Source organism: Acartia tonsa, chromosome 8 (genome assembly GCF_053477335.1).
Source record: "Acartia tonsa isolate MP-2025a chromosome 8, ASM5347733v1, whole genome shotgun sequence".
Lineage (NCBI taxonomy): Eukaryota > Metazoa > Arthropoda > Copepoda > Calanoida > Acartiidae > Acartia > Acartia tonsa.
Window position 1 is genome coordinate 12,556,571 of NC_137267.1, and position 23,957 is coordinate 12,580,527.

General features: G+C 33.6%; 1 protein-coding gene across 2 annotated transcripts; it reads right to left on the reverse strand.

Annotated features, from left to right (window-relative positions):
• Positions 1–8,640: 8,640 nt before the first annotated feature.
• Smu1 (Smu1 spliceosomal factor) lies at positions 8,641–23,524 on the reverse strand. Of its 2 annotated transcripts, XR_013881730.1 has the most exons (18): positions 23,406–23,524; positions 22,551–22,574; positions 22,159–22,232; positions 20,552–20,630; positions 20,171–20,285; positions 19,160–19,263; positions 18,440–18,607; positions 18,172–18,264; positions 17,721–17,824; positions 17,179–17,256; positions 16,035–16,098; positions 12,126–12,259; positions 11,291–11,416; positions 10,959–11,019; positions 10,170–10,243; positions 9,839–9,923; positions 9,042–9,355; positions 8,641–8,834 (listed from the first exon to the last, which is right to left on the reverse strand). XR_013881730.1 is itself a non-coding variant. In XM_080169119.1 (17 exons), the coding sequence occupies exons 1-17, from the start codon at positions 23,463–23,465 to the stop codon at positions 9,257–9,259; spliced, it is 1,542 nt and encodes a 513-aa protein (XP_080025245.1). In that variant the 5' UTR covers positions 23,466–23,524; the 3' UTR covers positions 8,641–9,256. The 2 variants fall into 2 exon arrangements, 1 of the variants encoding a protein (XP_080025245.1); XM_080169119.1 differs by having other exon boundaries at positions 8,641–9,355.
• Positions 23,525–23,957: the final 433 nt, after the last annotated feature.

Sequence of the window (23,957 nt, forward strand, 5' to 3'; positions counted from 1 at the left end):
TAAATCATGCTTTACATACATAATTACAGACATGGTGAGGGAGAGTATGCTTTATAAAACACGATTTGCGGGTTTAAAATAAACAAAAACTGAGAAAAACAGAATTGATTAATTACCCATTGATAAAAGTAAACCTTTTACTATAAAGTAGTAAGATATTTTTGTCTGTAGCTTACTGAACCAACTGATTTTTGCATTTTAGGCTAATCTATTTTTTGAGTTCAGTATTAAGTATTGGGATAGATTTAGGCTATTTTCTTCCCTTTTCCTTTGAATACAGATTTGTCACTTACAGATAAAATTAGGAATAAAAGAATAGTTATTTTCGCTCAGTTTTATAGACAGCTTTCCGCGGATATTAAAATAAAAAGAAAACAGAAGATTAAATCCAGTTATATTATTCACGAGGGGCTGAAGGCCTTGGCTAACAAAACTGGTATCCATTTTATGATTTTATTTTAATATCTGTTAAAACTATCTGTAATACGATGCTATAGTATAGCTGAGAACCGGTTCTAATCCAGCTTATATCAAGTGGTTTAGAAGCCATACTGGAAAAACGAGTATCTTCACTGTGTTCATTACGGACCAGTTTTTTTAGCCGGTGCCTTCGGCACCTCGGGGCTAAAAAAATCGTTTTAATCTTATAATTGTACATTCTATATCCGTGGAAAGCCGTTTATAATACGATGCGAGAAATAACTATTAAATCACCCAAATTAATTGTTGATTCATTGTTTATTCTGTGTCTGAGTTTGATTAGGAAATGTTTCGTGTTTGTTTTCTAAGGATGTGAGTCATTTTCATGAGTTTATTTGATTTTCCTGAGAAAAAAAAACTATATGTAATTGTTGATAGATTGTGAGTTACTGTCTTTAATTGTTCTTTAAATCATTTTGAGTTTTGAGTTTCACTTAACTTTAACATTATATCATTCTATTGTCTTTAACCCCAGTCTAGAGTGGCTTCGCTCCCGTGGGGGCCATTGATTCTCTTAACTATTTTATTTATTTTTCCTCGAGGGGGAAGCGGTTAGATTTTCACAGATAAAGGATTGCCCTACAAAGATTTTCTGAAAATTGAAGACTGATCTATCCAGCTGTTTGTGAGATTTTATTGAACAAATAAACAATTAGCACCTTTAGAACTTTGAATAGATCATCTGTCTAATTGTGATTCATAAAACAAAACAAAAAATAAAAATCATTTACAATCAAGAGTCTCTAATTGTAGTGTGTCAGAACTTCATAAGAAAATTCGAGAATAGTCCCTTTCGTAACTTCGCCCCATAAGGGGCGATTCGTCGTATTTTAAAATGGCTTTTTATAGGTTAGGTTAGGTTAGGTTAGGTTAGGTTATATTGGGTTAGGTGATTTCCCCACAGGGATAGGTAATTGGCCCCGCAGGCTTAGAGCCCCCCGCAGGGGCTATAAATAGGAGAAAAGCTACTGTGAAAAATACGAAGAATCGACCCATAAGGTGCGATGTTACGAAAGGGACTTTACCCAAAAATTCTTATTAAATAATAAGTTTAAACAATATTGCTTAAATAAAGTTCATAAGAACATACTTACATTTTGAGAACTTTATATTTGATAGCTTAAAATGATATATCTTGTTAAAGCAGGAATCATTTTTCCAAAAATCATATTAATATGATAATTATATCAGAAAAAAATTTTTTGTCAAAAAAGTTAAAAGTCAACATGTTTAAAATATAAATAAGAAATTTCTGATAACGATTATAGAGTTGCTACGACTTTTAAATTGTATCTAACTGTTACAGGAATCATCATGCAAAGTTTCAAATTGATATTACCAATTTAACATGTCTAGATAAACCATAAAGTGCTATCCGATACTTAAGAACAGACGTATGGAACGACCCTAATTGTAGAAAATGTCCTAGCTATAGTGAAACATTGCTACTTGGAAAAAGAAATGATGGGCAGATAAGAGAAGTTGTAAATTGAATTTGTTTCACTTGCAAACAACAAAGGACAAAGTTTTATTTCTGGTACGTACGTGGCTGGAACAGGGTTCCAGGTAAAGCTTTATAAAAATCTGTCCTTACCTTACATTAAAGTAACAGGATCTGTGTAAGTCAGCTGTTTTTGTGCTGAACTGCTGGGCCGATTGTTTTTAACTTTCTTAGGAAGCTTACATTTAGTAAAATGATGGTTTTATGCTATTGAAGCCAGGAGGTAATCTTGCAAATTGTTCTTTTTTGTGTACATAATTATACACTGCCATACAATTTTATTAAAAAATCTTTATCCCAATCCAAGATCTACAGAATCCCCAGGGGGAAAGTTCTTTGATTTGTGGGGTGTAAATAATGAAATTTCTGGTCCGTAATGAACACAGTGAAGATACTCTTTATTCCAGTATTGCTTCTAAACCGATAAATATCCGCTGGATTAGAACCGGTTCTCAGCTATACTATAAAATCATGTATAGCATCGTATTACAGACAATTTTAATGGAAATTAAAATAAAAATCTTGAATTTGATACCAGTATTGTTAGCCAAGGCCTTCAGCCCCTCGGGAATAATATAACTGGATTTATTCTTCTGTTTTTTTTTTATTTTAATATCCGCGGAAATCTGTCTATAAAACTGAGCGATAAATAACTATTCTTTTATTCTTAACTTTATCTGTAATTAACAAATCTGTATTCAAAGGGAAACATTTAATGATATATTTTGATATGGTGTAAGATAGGCTAAATTTAATAGATATTTAAGAGGATTAATGTAATATAGAGATAAAAATTTCCCTCGTTGTCTTTTCCCTTCCCAGGGGTAAAATATTCAGATATTCTCGCCGTGAGTGCCAAATATTGAAATTAAAGACAGAAATGTGAATTGCTCCAGCATAATGTTCGCCCTGTGTTATTCACACTGGACTAGTTTCACAACTAGGTTCAAAGTCATTTCAAATGAATAAGATATGTTAAAATATTCTCTTGCACAGAAGCTCCGCATACCATTTTAGAAATAACACAAATTTTAGATCTGACAGCATATTCTCTACCACCCAAAATGGAATATTTAGACCAAAATGTTTAAAATTTATTTAAAAGTAAAAGTTCATTTTCTTAACTTTGCTTTAAAACTTGAACTTTACCTTAGTAAAAAAGACAATAATAAGACTGTAAAATTTGCACGAAAGGGTAATTACCCCTCCCCTCAAACCTCAATTTTTTCAGGTGTTTGTATAAAACCCACATTTAGGTGTTTGAAATCGCGTTGTTTGGTTTGATTCAGATGTATTAATTTTTAGAGGGTTCCTATGACACCACCAATTAGGAGGTAAGATTAATAAGTTGGGAGGGGTAGGGGTAGTTGACTGAATCTAATAAACTTTTAAGATTTACCACCTTAACTTCACCACCCCTGTAAAAAGTTTTGGGCTACAAAAAAGTCAGACTCTGTGTAATTACCAGGATCGAGACAGAACTTTGAACCTGGGGGTTCCTTAAGTCCAGAGTGTCAGCCCTGCCAGCTCAGTATTGAAACCTTTTGTTCACAATGTTTCCATAGATTCAGATTCCATAAGATTTAGCGGTATTAGGCAGGAATATTGACAGTGTCCCATATCTGGGATGAGAACCCCACTGCCCCCCCCCCCCTCCCTTAAAAAAACAATATAAATTACCAATTTCTTCATTTACACCTTTGAGTCCTTATAATAATTACTATTTAGACTTTAATTTAAAATTACATCAGAGATCTTAAGGAATGAACTACAAATTTGATTCACATTACCAATGACAATAAATTACCCCTTCTGTAGATTAGAATTGTTGGATTAAAATTTGGGATAGTGCTAGTTTGAACTAACCAATCATGGTTTAATTTTTACCGATGTAGAGTATTTTTGTGGGTTCTTTTATGATATAACAAGGAAATTGCTGATGAAAAAATAGAATGTTCTCCCCCAAAACTTTATATAAAGGTAGTTCAATTATAATTTCATTTACAAAAGTTTCCTTTTAACTTCGACTTTTAAACCTTTTTAGATTTAATTCCTCTTGATAGTTATGGAGTTTTCCACGTATTAGAGACAATTAAGTCCAGGCCATTTTAGAGATCCTTAAGAACATAGAGACATATGTATATATTGGTTTCTTTATAAGTTTACTAGCAGCTACGCCACTAGGTGGAGGGAAGGAAAGTCAACCACTCTACTTTTATATTTTTTAAAAAAGTTTTAAGGGGGTATTTTTTCCTATGGGCGATTTATCTTGGGAGGATGGTGGTACCCTCATTCAAAATAGCTATAATCCTTCTTGGGACCTATAAGAAGCTACACTGTACAGAAAAACCGTATCGTTTCAGCGGTTAGCGGGATCCTTCTTTACACACAGACAGTTAGACTGTTACTTTTATATAAGGATACAGTGACCAAGTGATCAAAAGCTTTGTTAATATCAAAAAATTGTGATAAATGACACAAAACTTTTTAAAATTAAACTTTATCACCGAATGATACATAACCATGACAAAAAGGCACTTTTCTTGAATAGGAACAATCCCTTAAAATTTATGTAACTTTTGAAATTGTCATACTTTACTATTTCCTTATACTAGAAGCTGCGCCTCTAGCATCTAGGGGCTCGGAATTCGAAGGGATGAGAGAGCAGAAAAATAACCTTAACCCACTCCAAGGTTTAAGTCTAAAATGAAATAGACTAAAACCATCCTGGGACCAATATGAAAGTTCCCTAAAAAGAAAACTCAATCACTGCAGTAGTTATTGAAATCTTTAGCTTCACACAACCTACTATAATAGTTTGTAAAAATTACAAAACAATAAAAGCTACAGAAATCATTAGGTTTTAACTAATTTCTGCAGCTCACAACTCACATTTCCAAATTAAATGAGTTCCTAAAAGCCTTAGTTTGAATTTAGAATTTTAAAATATAAGTTTGAAGAACCTTTAACTGCAATTATACAGTTCAGTTTATCACAATTAACAGTTTTATTGCACACCTTGCAATCTAAAGAGTGGCACACAAAAAAAGTAGTTATATTAAATAATTTGAAAAATAACCTAAGGATCTAAAAATTACAGGTTTGAATAATCATACCTTTTTTGTGAATAAGGCTAGGGTACAATGGGATATTTTTTCATTTTCAGGGCATTTATACTTGGCTAATATTCTAGTTTTAGTTTTTTTTAGTTCACTCTGTGAACGTCTATAATATAGTACATACTTATTTTTTAATACACCCTTAATACATTTTTTCGTTTTGTAATTTTATAGTTTGGTACAAATTCCTTATTTTTTGGTAAGAATAAGAATAAATTCTTTTCTATTAGTATCCAATTTTTAAAATTTTCTAGTTTGAAATAAATCATTTATTTTCCGTACACCCTGTACACAATACATTTATAGTTTGCAAATTTTCTGGCAAAAAAACTTTATTGCAAGAATCTTCATCTTTCATAGCAGAATTTAAGGGATATTTGGCCACACAAAAAAAAACTTTTTGTCGCCAATCTTATTTACCGCCAAGAGTGATTATGATTAAAAAATGATGATTAGTAGACAAGCATCCTTTTTTTAATTTTTGTTCGTATGTTGGTGTATGTATAAATCACTAAGTATGACTATTTCCTTATGTATATTTAGATAAATTTTAAATCTATGATTTAAGTAAATAAAATGTATCAAAAAACTTAGAAGATAATGTTCATGATATCATTAAAATCAGCTTATACCAACAACGAAATTTATTCGGAAAAAAATCACGAAAGCTATACCTTTTTTTCAGCTGTCGTTAGGGGGTAACCTTATACCTGCAATAACATTCACGAACTATCAGTATCCAATTTGCCTTACTTAAAGAGTAGCTTTAATTTAAAAAAAATAATTAATATGATTTTTCCCTTCAGTTGTTCTATCATCCCTTTTATCTTGATTTCCTTATCTCTCTCACTCTTTATCTTAGAAAATTATCCAAAAGTAAAATAGAGTACTAATTTGATTTATCTATAATACAAAGTAGAATGATGTCTGTCCCTTAAGATCTCGGTAACCACTGAACCGATTGGGTTCTACTATTCAGGGAATATACCTACTGGTCCTGTGGTGGTTTTAGGCTATTGGGGGGGGGGCACTCCCAACTCAACCTCAACTTGCCACCAATTAGAGCACAGCATTTTATGAAATGCCGCGCTGTGATTGGCTGAAATTCGGCTCACCACGATCTGGCTCACCACTACAATGATTTGAAGATCCAGCTCAGTTTCAAATTAGTGGTTGCAGCTCCAATTTTTTTTAAAAATACCTCTTGGGGCAAAGCCCCTAGATGCTAGGGGTGAAGTCGCTAGTATTCAATATTGAAGTAGGTTACTGTAGAATCTTTACATAAAAGTAAGAGGATGTGTGTGTCTGTATTTTATTATCTAGCTAACCGCTGAACCCACATGGTTCTCCTTTACAATGAAGCTTTTAATAGGTCTAGGTAAGGTTTATAACTATTTTTGGGGAGGGTACCGCGATCCTTCAAAGGGAAAAATAGGAGGTGGCCGACTTCCTCTCTCCCCCCACAACTAAAGTAAGTGCCCCTAGAGGCGTAGCCGCAAGGAATCTTCTACAGTAGTTTTACATGACTTAGAAAATCTAAACATTAGATAATTAAATAACTGAGAAATTTTAAGTGTTTAACTATTTTGAATTACAGAGTAAGGACATCTAAGCTTTATAGGAATAAATTATATGTTGCATGCAAATAGGGTAGGGAAAGCTAACCTTTATAAAACACGAATTCAAGTATAGTTATTTCTCGTATCGTATTATAAACGGCTTTCCGCGGATATAGAATGTACAATTATAAGATTAAAACTAGTTTTTTAGCCCCGTGATGCCGAAGTCACCGGCTAAACAAACTAGTTTTAATCTTATGATTGTACATTTCTATATTCGTAGAAAACTGGATATAATACGATGCTAGACATAGTTTTTTCGTATTCATGAGAACCGGTTCCTATCCACCGGATTCGAATGAATACGAGAATAATTTATTAATGTACCATAGACAGATGTACTTTAATTACAGAATATTTTACCTCTCAATTAGGGACAATGAAATATTGCCTTCAGAGTAATTAAAACCATGGTTATCTATATTATAAGTATATTAACTGTATATGCAAAAATTGGATTGAATTTCTGTGCTAAGAAAAGGAATACATCTATCTTTCTACATTAATAACAATGGTATAGGAGCTAAATTTGCTGGCCAAAAAAATATTACATGAAAAGTCAGATGGTGTCAAGTGTTCAAGTCCCAAATATGTTCTTAGCTCTGAACAATAAAATGAAACGCAGGGATCTACAGGGATAAGACAATGGCCGACAAATTGATGTAAATACCCAATAATGATACACAAAATTACTTATCTGTAGATCACAATTAGGGGTTGAAACGTTTTGACACTCAACTTAATAAACAAACCAATCAAAATTCAATAAAAGTTGCCAAGAATGTTGAACCAACAAATAAGAAAATGTTATTCTAAAACTTTGGGAACTAGTTTAACAAACAGGGCAATGTCCCCTCCCTCCCTGAATAAAAATGCCTCTGGTGTTGGATTTGTAATTCATTTTTTTGTGGGGAGAACAAAGGTCACTTTAATCTTTTGGCTATTACTAGTAGCAACAAAATCTGGTATGGAGAATTTTTTTCTCAGTATCATTTGAAACCGATTAATATCAGGTGTATTAGAAACGGTTCTCACCCATACAATAAAAATATGTCTAGCATCGCATTATATCCAGTTTTCTACGATCATAAAAATGTACAATTATAAGATTAAAACTATTTTTTTGGACCTGTGCATTCAGGAACTCGGGGCCAAAAAAATTTGTTAATCTTTTAATTGTACATTTTATATCCGCGGAAAGCTGTTTACAATACGCTACGAGAAATAACTATTCCATTATTGCATTGAAACCGATTAATATGTACATTTTTATATCCGCGGAAAGCTGCTCATAATATGTTGCGATAAATATCTAACTTTTTAGCACATTTCTTGCTATTAAAACTGAATCTTTAAAGAAATGATTTAATGCTTATTTTTTATCCACAAGCTCTTCATTTCAGCCCAATGTGTTTAGTGCTAAAAGTTGTGTGAGTTGTTGCAACTAATAAAATCAACAAATTCTGCATAAACTAAACAAGGACAATTACGGCCAATAGTGCCGAAACTGGCTATTCAATAATTAGGGTAGTCCCGTCCCTATCGTTATTTTACGCATGTTAGAATTGTAGTATTGATTTCCAACTTGACATGATGATTCCTGTAGTAGTTAGATACGATTTAGAAGCGTAGCAACGTTATAATCATAGGTCGAATGTCCATTTGATATTGATTATTTACTTGGGGACCAAAAATTTTTATGTCAATTATCCTATTTATCTTATTTTTGAAATACTGATTTCAAGGACAACAACGTACTATGCTATAAGCAAAGCATTTCTATAAACAAGTCTTAAAAATATAAGTATGCGAGTCCTTAAACAGTATTCGTGTTTTAAGCAGTTTTGCCACAAATTTTGGTACAATTTTGTTAAGACTTAATCTGCTTATTCATACATTATCTAACAAACAAACAAAAAAATAATTTTATTAAGAAATTTATTTCAAGATAACAAATCAAGAATGAAAACATGAAAAAAATGCACAAAATTACAAAAAAAAAATAGTGAAAAATGCCCTTTATGATTAAAAAAAATTTAAATTTCAAATTGCAATTTGATTGATTTAATCATAACATGTTTGTATGTATCTTTAGTTTCTTAGTTGTATTGATTGCTATTGGTCAATTCGGGGTAAAAGTTTTTTTTTTTATCGCATTGTATTATAAACAGCCCTCCGCAGATATAAAAATGAACAATTTTTAGGATAAAACGAGTTTTTTAGCGCCGAGATGCCAAACGCACTATCAAAAAAACTCGTTGTAATCTAATGATTGTACTTTTCATAAGCTCATAGAAAACTGGATATAATACGATACTATACATAATTCTTCAGTATTACTGAGAACAGGTTCCAATCCACCGGATTTTAATCGGTTTCGAAGCGATACTGGAAAATTATTTCCTAAAATTACATGATTCATAACAATTAAAATCATCAAAACAAAACATGGACGTGAAAATTCGGGCATTTAATTACAAAATAAGGGCAAACAATGACAAATACCATATCGCCGACATGCCTTGGCATGCTTTTGTTTACGGCTTCCAAATTCTCAACAGACCATCCTCAGCGAATGTTGCGAGTAGATTTTGGTGGGGGTGGTGGGACAGGCCGATAACATCCTTCTCGTGAATCTAAACAAAATTGTATGATGAAAAAGTTGCACAACATTTGTCTGAAGGACTTAACAATGTAATACCTATACCTTGATAGCCTACAACTTTGGCAGATACAAATCCAATTAATACAAATAACAACTGGAAATTATTTTCTCGTTATCATTCGAATCCGGTGGATAGGAGCCGGTTCTCATCCATACAAAAAAAAAACTATATCTAGCCAGTGCCTTGCCTTCGGCACCTCGGGGCTAAAAAAACTGGTTTTAATCTTTTAATTGTACATTTTATATCCGCGGAAAGCTGTTTATAATACAATGAGAGAAATAACTATTATGATTTTGGCCGAAAAATTGAAAAGCTAAAATGTGTGACGGACACACTTTTTGGAGCTTCAAAGGAACATAAGAATTACGAGAAAACTTTCTATATTTGAAATGACGTAAAAAGTAAAAACTATGTGCCTTTTTTCAAAATGCATAAAAAGCAGAATATACTTACGTTGAGAGTTCTCTCGAGTTTACCAGTAATAACAGAGAAACAATACAGGATATAATCTTCACCAATACAGTAAATCCATTCACCTCTAAAAAAAAATTAAGTTATACTATGTCATGCACTAAACTGGCAGAATTTCTATTTGTCTGTCTACTAGTATGATATCTATGTATGTTCAATAAGATCTCAAAAACAGGAAGACTGGTCAAAGTTTCTAGTTTATTATTGGTCCAAGTTTTAGTCTTTTTTCAATGGGGTTACGTGAAGAAATGATCGTACTTCAAGGCAAATATTACTTAGGTATAGATTATCTGTGCAACTATCAAGATTTTACCTGGGAGAAAGTGTACAGCAGATAAAGTCTCCACCCTCTCTCTTACCAGAAGTAAATGATCTAACAATCTGACCCTAAACAAAACAAAAACAAGATTTAAAACGCCATGATGAGAAATGTTTTCAGTGGAAATAATTTGCAACTACAAACTTATGTCCTTTTTTTAAATTATCCCATGCAACCATTGAACTAAAGATTTAGATTTCTTTTATTAATAAAAATATTTTCATTTTCAGTTTAAATGATATACCAACATGATCAAAACAAAATGTTCTGAAACCCACCACTGTTAAATAACACGTAGCGCATCTGCTCGTCGTTGGGAAGGTGATTAGTTCGAATATTGGCTACTATGAAAAATTTTAGTAAAAGTAGGGGAAATGCCTTGGCCCAAAATAGTCGCAACTCTTTACCATAATCTGTTATGACTTCCAGAAAAAGACCGTGCAATCAAAGGGTTAATTGTCTGCAAAAACAAGTTAAGACCTTCTGTAAAGGTCTGGCCCTACTTTAATAGGTACCCAAAACTAATATATAGGTATAGGTAAAAATAATCAAAGAACAATAACAAAGCAAAGTTAGGTCTAGTGCAAATATGGAGAAATATACCTAGCTAGTAACGATTGGTTCCTTGTTCCTGGGATTATCACAAGGTTTCTGGATCTATAATAACTTTTAAAAATCATAATATTTGTGCTAAAGAACCCAGGAACCCTGTAATAATCCCAGGAAACAAACATCAACAGCAATATCTACCATGAACTGCATGCGTCGGAAAGTTTAATTTACCTGCATGTTCATAATGACAACAGTATTAGTTCTGTTACAAACAACCATCTGATCTTGATTTCTAAACAATAATAAAAACATATGACTTTATTTTTTTTTTTGGGGGGGGGGCGTTCAGGGGGGGGGGGGGTTTACAATTTTTTCAAAATAATGTAATTAATTTTCTTAGAGTAAACTTGTTACTAAAAAAGCTTTCATTGGTTGAATTATCGATGAGTTTCTAACCCTGGGAGATCCTATATTTTCGAGGCAATAGCCTTTCAGGTGGTCTTCCAACCCTTACTTAACCAAACCTATTGTAATATATAAGCCTGAATAACTATATTTTCTACCTTGGTAGAGGATGAACACTGTTGATATGCACATCACCTCCCGTAGCTCCTCCCAGAGACTTGAATGTGTTGCTGCACTCAGTCGTCTTCGCGTTCCACACCTTCACGGTGCCGTCGGAGCTAGCGCTAAAATGAAGTTTACCATGATATAACAAGCATAGAAACATTTTGAAATTAATTTTTAACTGTTAATACAGATATTTAACACAAAGCATTAGCTCTAATAGTAACGTGCCTGCTTCGAGTATGGACAACAGGAGAAGCGTCATACAGTGGACTTTCAAAATTGTACCTATTGCTGCTACGTCTAGCGCTGAACACTATTAGTTATGGAAAGGAAATGAATTGGCCCAAAAACAGGTGCACCTCATTACCATACAGTTTAAACTTCCAGACAAAAGTCGTGTAATTAATGGTTGGCTGTCTGTTGTATGTTATCTCACCTAATATACATATTGCTCTGACTGACAAAAAAAACACCCTGATACCTTGTATAATGGAAACATTGATGAAGTGATGCTCGCAGCTGGCTAAAATTACGATGCACCCCGTCCACACTCTGTTCCCCATCCCCTCCCCTCCTACTGGATAACAAAATCTGTCTATATTAACAAGCTACAATATTTCCCCTTTCAAAATATCCACATATATTCTTTATCCATTAAAGGAAAAAAGATATTCTAAAACAGTATTTCACCGTTGAAATCCATATTGTGTAACTGTATATTGTATTGGGATGAGATATTTGGGCGTTTCGTTATTTTAACCAGCTACAAGTTTCACTTTATTAGAATACATGATAATCTAGTGTAAGATCCAAGTAATATTGACCTACCTGATAATCTGGTGAGCATCCGCGGAAAAGGTGACACAGTTTACATAGGACGTGTGGCCGCGGAATTCCTTCAGTGTTTTACCGGATTTCAGTCCATGCACACGGATTGTCATATCAAAACTTGCTGAGATAATCTATAAAAAAAAATATTTCAGAGAAATTAAATGAAATGAAGTAATGATCTTAAGGAATAAAGACAATGGTCGCTAAATTGCTATATATCCCATTCCCAAATGATATCAAACAAGATTACCTACCCCTTGTGATGATTAATATTATTGGGACCGAATAGTTTACGAATCATCATCATCATTGCCTTTTAGTTCTCGGCAGAACGTAGGCCATGCACAATGGTTCTCCAATCTTCCTTTTTTTGGGCACGTTTTGAGGCATTGCTGAAAGATGGAATTTTCTTTTCTTTCAGTTCACTTAAGAGTTCCCTCCTCCAGGTTGTTTTTGGTCTACCTGGTTTCCTCTTTCCTACGTGGGGGTTCCAGGTCAAGGCTTGATTGGTTATATCATCATGCCCTTTCCTTAGAGTGTGCCCCAGCCATCTCCATTTTCTCTGTTTTATTGTCAGTTTAATGTCTGACATATCACTGCGCTCTAGAAGCTCAGCATTTGTGATCTTATTTGGCCAAAAGATCTTGTGGATTCTCCTTAGACATTTATTGACATATGTCTGTAGCTTGGAGACCACTGCTGTGTTTAGGAACCAAGTTTCAGCCCCATACAGCAAAACAGAGAGAACATTTGACTTGAACAGTCTTAACTTGGTCTTTATGGAGATGTTGTTGGAATTCCAAATTTTGTTCAGGCTGGCAAAGGCTGTCCTAGATTTGTTAATTCTAGCTTTAACATCTGTTAAAGTGCCTCCAGCTTCATCAATTTTACTTCCAAGATACTCAAAACAATTTACATCCTCAAGAATTTGGTCTCCAATAGTAATTGGTTCTTGGGAATTTGCATTTAATCTGAGTATTTTGGTTTTAGGAACATTTATTTCTAGTCCAATTTTCTTGGAGGTTTCAGCTATCCTGTTAGTCCTTCTTTGCATTTGACTTCTATTGCTTGTTAACAAAGCGATATCATCAGCAAAGTCCAGATCTCCTAAATATTTGGGATTGCCAAATAGCTCCCAGCGAATGCCATCATTACTTTCACAGTTCTTCATGATCCAGTCAATGGCAAGGAGGAAAAGGAAGGGAGAAAGAAGGCATCCTTGTCTGACGCCTGTTACAATCTCAAAAAAGATTGATAGTTTACCTTTATACATTACATTTCCACCTCCTTTATGATAGATAGCTTTAATGATATTGATTATCTTTTCTGGAATGCCATAGTGTCGGCAGATTTTCCAGAGAGATCTTCTGTCTAAAGAATCAAATGCTTTTTTGTAGTCAATGAAGTTTACAAAAAGCTCAGAGTTCCATTCCTTGGATTGCTCTATGATGATTCTTAGAGAGGTTATCTGATCAATAGTGGAACGGTTTGGTCTAAATCCAGCCTGATTAGGTCTTAGCTTTTCATTAACCTTCTTCTTTATTCTATTAAGAAGAATCTTACTAAGGATACGGCCAGGTACTGAAAGGAGCATTATCCCTCTGTAGTTTCCACATTGGGTCAAGTCTCCTTTTTTGGCTAGTATTGAGATATGTCCATTCTTCCAGTCCTCTGGGCATAGCTCATCATTCCATATCTTTGTGATCAGAGGTAGGAATGCCTCAGCAGATGTATCTAGGTCTGCTTTTATGACCTCAGCTGGGATGTTATCAGGTCCAGCGGCCTTGTTATTTTTCAAACTTTTAATGGCCTCCTTGATTTCCAATAGATTTGGCGCTCGACAGTCAATGTCAAGTGCATCTGAGGGTGGAATCTCAGTTTCTTCCTCTGGAACTGGAAGATTCAGCAGTTCAGTGAAGTGCTCTGCCCATCTATTTAGAATATCTTCATCAGTTTTAAGGAGTGAACCATCCTTGTCCCTGATGTGTGATCCTGATTTGTGTACTTTACCTGCAATGCTCTTAGTAATCTCATAGACATCTTTCATTCTATTTTGATTAGCAGCATTTTCTGCTTGCATAGCAAGGTTTTCCAAGTGTTCTTTTTTGTCAATTCTGACACTTCTTTGGATTTCCCTGCTGAGCATCTTATACAGGTCTTTATCTTCTGGAGAGTTCCTGGAGAGTGTCTTTTGTCTTACCTCTCTTCTTTGATCCATGAGATCAATGGATCTTTGAGTGATCCACGGCTTTTGGTTAGCCTTTTTGAAACCTAATTTTTCTTGGCTAGTATCATTATAAACTTTTTTGATACCTTGCCAAATATCTTCAACTCCATCATCCTCTTGAAGAGTCAACAACTCAAATCTGTTCTTTAGAGTGAGCTTAAACTCTTGTAGCTTTTCAGAGTTTTGAAGGGTTGTTAAATTATACTTTTTCCTGGGGTTAGGCTTTGTGTCCTGCTTTTTAAATCTAAGCCGAACTTTAGAAGATAGAAGATAATGGTCTGAATTAACATCAGGTCCTCTTTCAACCCTGACATCAAGGAGAGAACCTTTAAAACGTCTAGATATACAGATGTGATCTATCTGATTAAAGGTTCTTTGATCTGGTGATCTCCAGGTGGCAGTATGAATCTTCTTGTGTTTAAAGATGGTTCCACCAATGACAAGTTTGTTTTCAGTACAAAAACTTACAAGTCTATCACCATTGTCATTTTCCTTGCCATTACTTAAGCCTAGGCCATATCTGCCCATGACTTCTTCTAAATTCTCATTATTACTCCCCACTTGAGCATTGAAATCTCCTAGGAGCATGGTCAGGTCCTTTTCTTTATGACCATTCTTAAATACAGAGTCAAGCTGGTCATAAAATTCGTTTTTGACCTCTGTATCTGCTTGTTCTGTAGGAGCATATGCTACTATTATTCTCAGATTGATGTTTTTATCTGAGGATTTGAAGTAAGCCTCCATGATTCTTGGACCATGGGGTTGCCAACTGATCATGGCCTGCTCTGCTTGCTTGGTCAGCATAAGAGCCACCCCTTGGTTATGTCCTAGATCCTCATTCATTTGGCCTGAGTAAAGAATTTTCAAGCCAGAATGATGTTTAAACTCTCCATTATTTGTCCACCTTGATTCGGTGATAGCCAGGATACGAATAACCAATCAAAATTCAGTACCCAAAGTTTTTGAGCTAACGAATAAAATAACGCGGTTGTAAAACATTGGGTACTAGTGCTATTAAAAGTCCAATGTTCCCTCTCTCCCTACTGTTAGTCAGATTTTTTGTCTGTCTGTCTTGTTGTCTTTTAGTTTGTCATGGTACCTGTCTTGTTGTCTGTTTGTTTACCATGTTGCCTGTCTTGCTGTCTGTTAATTAGTCATGGTACCTGTCTTGTTGTCTGTTAGTTTGTCATGATACCTGTCTTGTTGTCTGTTAGTTTGTCATGGTACCTGTCTTGTTGTCTGTTAGTTTGTCATGGTACATGTCTTGTTGTCTGTTAGTTTGTCATGATACCTGTCTTGTTGTCTGTTAGTTTGTCATGGTACCTGTCTTATTGTCTGTTAGTTTGTCATGATACCAGTCTTTTTGTCTGTTGGTTTGTCATGGTACCTGTCTTTTTGTCTGTTAGTTTGTCATGGTACCTGTCTTGTTGTCTGTTAATTTGTCATGGTACCTGTCTTGTTGTCTGTTAATTTGTCATGGTACCTGTCTTGTTGTCTGTTAGTTTGTCATGATACATATCTTGTTGCCTGTTAGTTTGTCATGGTTCCTGTCATGTTGTCTGTTAGTTTGTTATGGTACCTGTCTTGTTGTCTGTTAGTTTGTCATGGTACCTGTATTGTTGTCTGTTAGTTTGTCATGATATCTGTCTTGTTGTCTGTCAGTTTGTCAGTGATGCTACCTGAGAATTATCCTTGCTGAACTGAAGACTGGTAACTCCCTTGCTGTGTGCTTTCTCAAATTTTCTAGAAAATAAAATAAGTTGATAACAGTGGAATTTTTATGTATTCTTTCATTTTAATTCATTTATCCTGTATTTTCAATAATAAGTTGTGTCCGGTAAGATCTCGTAACCGGCTGAACAGATCATTTTATAATTATTAGGGCAGTGCAAGTTTAAGGCTATTTGACTAACGCACTGAGTTACGGTGATGAGAGTTCGAGTTCTAGTCCCCATGTGGCAACTCGAATTTCTCAGTTGGATACATTTACGCAACTTCCCCTGGTTGTGTAAGAAGGGGATTATTAAGTAAGTTTGGATACTTAATAGTCAAGTACATAATATCAGTACTACCCTTATCCCAAGCTTCTCTGCAGAGAGCGTCATTTAATACGGTGACTTAATTTGGGACACCTGCCATACTCGGCGAGGGTGAGGTAATAATGAGTAGTTCTCATGAGATAGCGGGTCAAGTCATAATGTGCTTGAACGTGGAGCTTGATAGCCCTAGTGGCTATACAAAAGTGTCTCAGCCTACTCCATGACTACTTAGGTCCAAACCCTAAGATACTATGGCTAATCAATCAATCAACTAAAAACCTACTTAAAATAAGTATTTTAAAAAAAGCATAAGGCAAAATTGAAAAAAAAACAAAGTCTTAAAAGGTTCATGAAAGTGTAATATACACGGCAAACCGACACGGGGGCGTCTTGTAGAATAAATATTAAATAGGTAGATATAGAGAATCTAGATACATTCTCTATACATAATTTAATGTAAATTAAATAGGAAAACAATGCAATGGAGGAACAATCCGCCCATATTATTGGTTTGCAATTTACAGATTTTTCAGATATTTTTTCTTTTCATCCACATATAGAGTCGGCTATAAATAGTCACATTTGTAAGGGTAAAGCTTTGCTTTGGTAAATTGTACCGTGAAAAAATCTTCCCTCGTGTTACATGAAAAGCATACTCAGATATGAATGTTGAATTTCCAATGATCCGTATAGATTTTTTAATCTATTCGTAGGTGAGCATAAGACAAAGGATGACAAAATTAATCATCAATTGATCGATCTATCCCTAAATTTAAAAGTTTACCTTAGCATTTGTCCAGAGGAGATCTTCCAAACCAGGATGGCACCTCCTTCGCTTCCAGATGCCAACATCTCGGAATCCCTGTGTAAAATAAAGGTTTGAAGAAAAAAGGATGATGTAAAGAAAGCGAAGTTGAATTTTCACCTTAACTTTTGATAGAAGAGAAAAGCTACTGTGAAAATAAGACGAAATCCGCAACTTCGTTTTCTTTCCATTGTCCAAAAAAAACATCGAATTATTATTTGACCATTACTATCTTTCCCCAATTTTTCTATTTAACAAAAGAATGACAACATCCATATTAGAGAAGATAGAAAATTCAGAAAGTAAGGAAAGCGAACATCAACAAATATTGATTTATCAACGAATTTAGTAGGTAGGTATTCAACATTATTTAGAATCTTCAACCAAAAATTCCATGTAAATATATTCCAAGTTGAGGTAGGTATGATTTGGGGTTAATGTTGTTATATTGGGATACAAAATAAACAGACAGACGGACAAATTGTATACAAGTTAACTACGCTTCTTTTATTATGGTCTACCTGCTGAAAGCCAAGCATAGAACAGCATCTTCCATAAGCATAAAATTCTCATTGGCCTGGTACTTCAAATCTTTACGCATCTTGCCAGTTGTGAAATTCCATACCTTGCAAAAATAACATGTTAACAAGATTAGTTTTCATTTAAACTGAAGCATTTACAGAGGAGGTTGGCAATTTTAGGGGATTCGTGGTTCCCCTAAAACCGTTGATGGTAATCATAGGCATTTATTTAAAAATCGGTTTCTGATTGTCAAATGTTGTCCATACGTTATTGGTTTATTCTGAAACACTGATTCTAAGTGAGGATTTTTTGGCCCTAACTTAAAAAAATCATAAATTTTTCTTATTCTTTCGTATGAACTTGGATTGACACATGAAACTTATATGGTTTAAGGCAAATATTCTCAACCAACTTTCCAATGCTTAGATAAAAAGATTTTTTTAAAATTACCTCAATGAAACCGTCGACTGATCCGGAGACAAGATACTGGCCGTCAGGACTGAAGGCTGCAGACTCGATGTGAGATTTGCTGCCAAATTTGATCTAAACCAAAAACAATGATCAGTGATCATTGGGTATAATATTAACTATATTGAGTAAACTTAATTTTACCCTAAATTTTACATATATTTTTGCCTAAGCTCTCCCATTAAAAGCAACAGACACAAAAATCCCCGTTTTCTAGATTATATCTAATCCCTTTACAATGAAAATTTACCTGTTTTGACAATTGTGTTGGATATTTCTCCTCCTCCTGTTCCCTCATGGCAGCCTTGCCTCTGAACAAGTCAATCTGTGTGCCGGGTGGCAGCAGACCCTGGTGCTGCTGCCATTTCAGCGCCTGGCCGAGCAGCGCCAGCAGCCTGCTGGGTGGTACCACGCTCACCTGACATATTAGGTTTGTCAAAGTTATGTAACAGTAGTCAATGTTCAATTTACTTTAATGTCTCGCTAATAATCTATTTATCTTTCTCGTATTCATATGAAACTGATTAATATCCAGTGGATAAGAACCGGATCTCATCCATACGAAAAAAATATGTCTAGAATCGTATTATATCCAGTTTTCTACGAATATAAAAATAAGATTAAAACCAGTTTTTTAACGATGCGAGAAATAACTAGGTACCTATTATATATGGCATTGTCCCGTCCATCTACTATTTAACTGTTTGTCTGTCCATCTATTATCTATGTGTCTATCTGTTTGTCTATCTATACCTTAATTGTCTGTCTGTAAGTCCATCAATTATCTAACTGTATGTCTGTATATATCCATTTATTATCTATCTGTCTGTATGTCCATCTGGTATCTTCTATCTATGTCTCTCCCTATCTGTCTGTCTGTCTTTCCATGACTTTATCTTTCTGTCTGTATATTATGGTCATCTATATGTCCATCTATCTATCTATCTATCTATCTATGAGACTATGATACCTCTCCAGCCAAGGACTGGGCAATCTGTGCCCTTCTTTTTTCCTTGCTTCCTCCTTCTGGGTAAGCTTCCCTGGGGTCAAAGTAGGATCTTGCCAACAGATTTTCTAAACAACAAAAAACATATTTAAAACTCATGTTTGTTTTATAACTTTGGAACTTTAGAAATAAAAAAAAAAGTTTAAATCATATGTCCCATTTAAGTCTCATTGTAACAACTGATTTCTTATGCTTCTTGTAAGTTAGATCAAGGCAAAAAATAGACGATAAAATGATAAAAATCATTTAATAGAAGTAATCAAAGTTTTTAAGTCCACCATTGAGAAAAGATGCTTATAATAATTTGGGTACTTGTATAATTTACAGCCCTTTGTCATATCTCTCCCTGGATTAGGGATAAATTGAAACCATAATAAAGGACCCCTTAAATGTTATACCAAAACCATTAGATATTTTACTTTCCCTATTTATATTTTATATCTTTAAATACGTTTTCAACAAAAAAACAACCTGTTCTATTAAGAAAGCAGCTATAAAGGTAATAATATTTTGACAATAAATATTTTTCAATAGTAAAAAAATTAGGGATGGCAATCCGTATCCGGAATCCGCCCAATTTTTGGCCAATTTTGGAATCCGAATCCAGATCCGGAATCCGTTTTTAATAGCGGATTCCGGATTCTTATTTGAAAGGCTAAAATTAGCGTCTTGGTTTTTTTCTTTCAACTCCTCCTCTTTGAAGGCAATGAAAGATTTTCATCATTATATATAATGTCTTTTAAAATCTGGTTCGCTTCTCGGAAGTGAATTATAGAGAACACCAAGAACATTGATTTTTAGGACATATGTAGCACTGAATTTTTTAAATTTAAAAAAATCTTTTTAAAATATTGCTAGAATCCGGAATCCGAATCCGCCAAAAGTAAGAATCCGGAATCCGCCACTTTTTTTGACGGATTCTTTAAGAATCCGGCCCAAAAATTCGACGGATTTCCATCACTAAAAAAATAATACCTAGATGAAGATATCTTTCAGGCTCCGACTGTTTCATAACCAACATAGGGTCTGTCTGTCTTAACAAGGACCTAGCAGCACCCAATTCTCTCAATTCAATTAACTCAATAACCACCTTAATTATAGATAGATAAATATAGATAGACAGATGAATTAATAGATAAATATTGAATATAGATAGATAAATTGATCAATGAGATGAACAGATGAATAATATAAAAAATTAGAAATGTCTGTCTGAAAAATGTCTTAAGTTTTAAAACTAATAGGTATACAAAATTTCTTATGAGAAATCTTTTATTGTTTGGATAGCTTATTCGGTGTACAGACAATCATAGAGTAGCTGCGCTACTAAGAATAATAAATATTAAATATTCCAACCTGCTCGTACAGATCAATGAGCTTTTTGTCCGGAAGCTTCAAGGTCTGGATAGCTTTCAAGACTGTATCCCAATGTCCGCTGAACAGATAGATAAGTAAGTGATGTCTGTTTGATTGTCAGTCTGAGCTTTTCAAGTGTGGTAGGCTTTAAAAACAAAGTGATGTCTGTCCGTCTGTTAAAGTTAGAACTGCATCCAAATGTCCTCTAGGTAAAGGTAAAAAAAATATGGTAGACTTAGGATAACTTAAAAATAGAATGCTGTAAATTTTAAAAGGTTACATTATCTTCTTCTACATAGGTTATTTTTTTTACCGTAAAAAGTAAACAATTTTTTTATGAAACAAATCATTGTAGGTATAAACTTTTAAGGATATTTTTTTGTGTAATGAAGAATATTGCTAACCATTAGACCTAAATGGGTCTTCTTTAATGGAAAGCCTCTTGTAGGTCCAGTGATAGTTATTAAATAGTTTAGGGTTACTACAGCATGACCCTCGAAAAAGTTTTTTTAAGCATCTGCAGCCTATATTTCTCAATAAAATATTAAAAGATTCATATGTACTTGTTCTGGATATCAAAATATTTTTTTTACATCAATTAACAGCCGAGATTTTTAAAGCCAAAGTTTGGAAAAAGTGCTTGAGAAACTGGATATTGCTAAATATTTCTTAGTTTTTTATTAGTATATAACTTTTTATGAATCAGTTAAAAAACAAATAAGAAAGAAGAGCAAGTTTACAATTGATACTTTTTTTATTGCATTAAAAAATGTTGGTTTTACATATGATATCAAAAAAATACTTTTAAATTTTATTGAATGCATTTTTTCTAATAACCATTTACCCATAAACATTATAATATCCCCTTCTTAACATGACCTTAAATGAACCCCTCCCCAATTTATCCTTATGACCGGAAAGGATAAGCGCAAATTTGACCTAATAAATTAACACCCAATTATACAAACTACTTAAAGACACATAAAAATCATTTAAATTGTTAAATGTTTAATAAAAGTTTGTAGCTGTAACTTTTTCGTTTTTTAACTTATTTTAATAAAATAAAAAGTGTTTGATTTCTGTTTATGTAAACTTTTAATTTGCTACCATTTTTTATAGGATTTCTTTCTGTAAGGGTGTTTTTGCAATTTACACTAATCTAAAAATGCCTTTTAGAGCAAGTGAAAAAAGTGCTTTCAGCATGAAATAAATTTCTTGGAAACATCTTTATATAAGTTTTATAAAAAGTATTGAAATTATGAGGAAAACACGTCATTTCACTTTAAAAAAACATTTTTCTTGAAAAGTTACTTTTTCCTCAGCCACTTTTTCAAAACTTTGGCTTTAAAAATCTCGGCTGTTAATTGATGTAAAAAAAATATTTTGATATCCTTTGATGTAGAAAATTATAGAGAACAAGTACATATGAATCTTTTAATATTTTGTTGAGAAATATAGGCTGCAGATGCTTAAAAAAACTTTTTCGAGGGTCATGCTGTAGATATCTTCACCCTCCCAAGAGGAATATCCCACAGAAAAAAAGACCTACCATATTTTTATAAATTGAAAGTGTATTGTCGACTCCGCCCCATCCCAAAGTATCTTACTTGATAATATCTGATGTAAAAGCATCTTGTGAGTCAACAGTGTTCAACGAGATTGATGTCTCTTCTTGCAGAACCTGAAAATAAACAATACTTACCCTGTTGAAGTAAAAAAGAGGATGCTTTCCCTCAAAGTAAATAGGTTCACAGAAACCTAACCCACTTATTTTTAAAATCAATTAAAAATAAATTGATATGTATTTACTTTCAGTTTATGCCTAACCCCTAACCATGGTGATACCCTATAGGATATCATTGCCCATATAACCTAACCTAAATAAAAAAAATACCCCCCCCCCTCTATTTTCAATTCAAAATAAGGAATGTTTTATTGTTATAATGTATTTGCCAAACAAACGAAATCTAATCTTTCATGTATTTAATATTGTTCTTACCTGTAAAGTTCTTGTCAAATTTGCTTCCTATCCAAAAAAAAACACAATTTAATATCATAAAGTTGACTCATTAAATAAAAACCTTTAAATAATGTACATAAAAATTAATCCTATGTTGACTCATTAGCGCGGAGCCGTCTGTGGAGATAGCGGCTCCGACCTAAAATCAAGAAAAACTCATCATATTTTTTTTGCCATGGCTATTGTCTATTTTTACTTTTGAAGGTTTTAAAAGTTAAATTTTTTTTAATAAAAAAAGAACTTGAATAACTTAAAAGGGGCATTTGCACACGACACAACAGAGTTACCGAATTATAATTAATAAAAAATTTCTTATTTTAGCTACCCCGGAGCCGTTTTCTAACGAAAATAACGACTCAAGCTCCGGCAAAATATGGCGGCTCTACGGCTCCCGGCTCCACAACGCTGGTTTTCATCATAACTAAGCAGGTGAATTTTCGTGGTATGACTTGTACATCGATGAGAGTAACAGCCTAAAAGCTATCTGCTGAACCGACATACTGAAGCTTCTCATAGTTACAAGGAAGGTTTATAACTATTTTGTGAGAGGGTAGCTCTACCCTCCCAAATGACAATCACCCCTATCACCTACCTCCATTTTTTTGCCTAAAATTTTCAGTTAAAGATACACTAACCCCCTCCACTTCAAACAAATCAAAGAAAGGTCTATGTGTGACGTAAATAGCTGTAACCAATTGGATAAATTTTCTATGAAGCTTAGTATTGGTCCTGAACGTTAAAGGCTTAAAGGAAAGTTAAGTAGGACGAATTGTTCAATCAAAAAACCTTCTAGAGGGTAGAGTGAGTAACTAGTTTAAGTTTAAATTGTGTAATTTCCTTAAGATATTGCTGGATAAGCCTAACAACATCAGCCGACTCGATCTCAATAGCCATTATTAACAACCACTAGTGCTAGCACCAGTCTCTGAAATAATACAGCATGACCCTCGAAAAAGTATTTTTAAGCATCTGCAGCCCTTATTTCTCAATGAATTATAAAAAAATGCATATGTCCTTGTTCTCCATAGTATTCCACATAAGTAGATATAAAAATATTTTTTTTACCTCCATTAACACCGGAGATTTTTAGAGCTAAAGTTTTGAAAAAATGACTGAGGAAAAAGTAATTTTTAACATGAAACGACTTTTTTAGCAAAATTAGGGTAGAAATCCTTTTATTTTTGTTACTAGCAGAAACTTTATACAAAAATGAAATAAAAAATTTAGTTTTTGAGTAAAAAGCATTTTTTTACACATATTTTTTGAGTCTTTTTAGTTTAATGATATTTTGAAAAACTTACTTATTAGGCAAAATTGTTTAAGATTAAAAAACCAAATAAATCTTTATGAATATAGCAGGAAAATTGTTTTTGTTTCACAATCCTA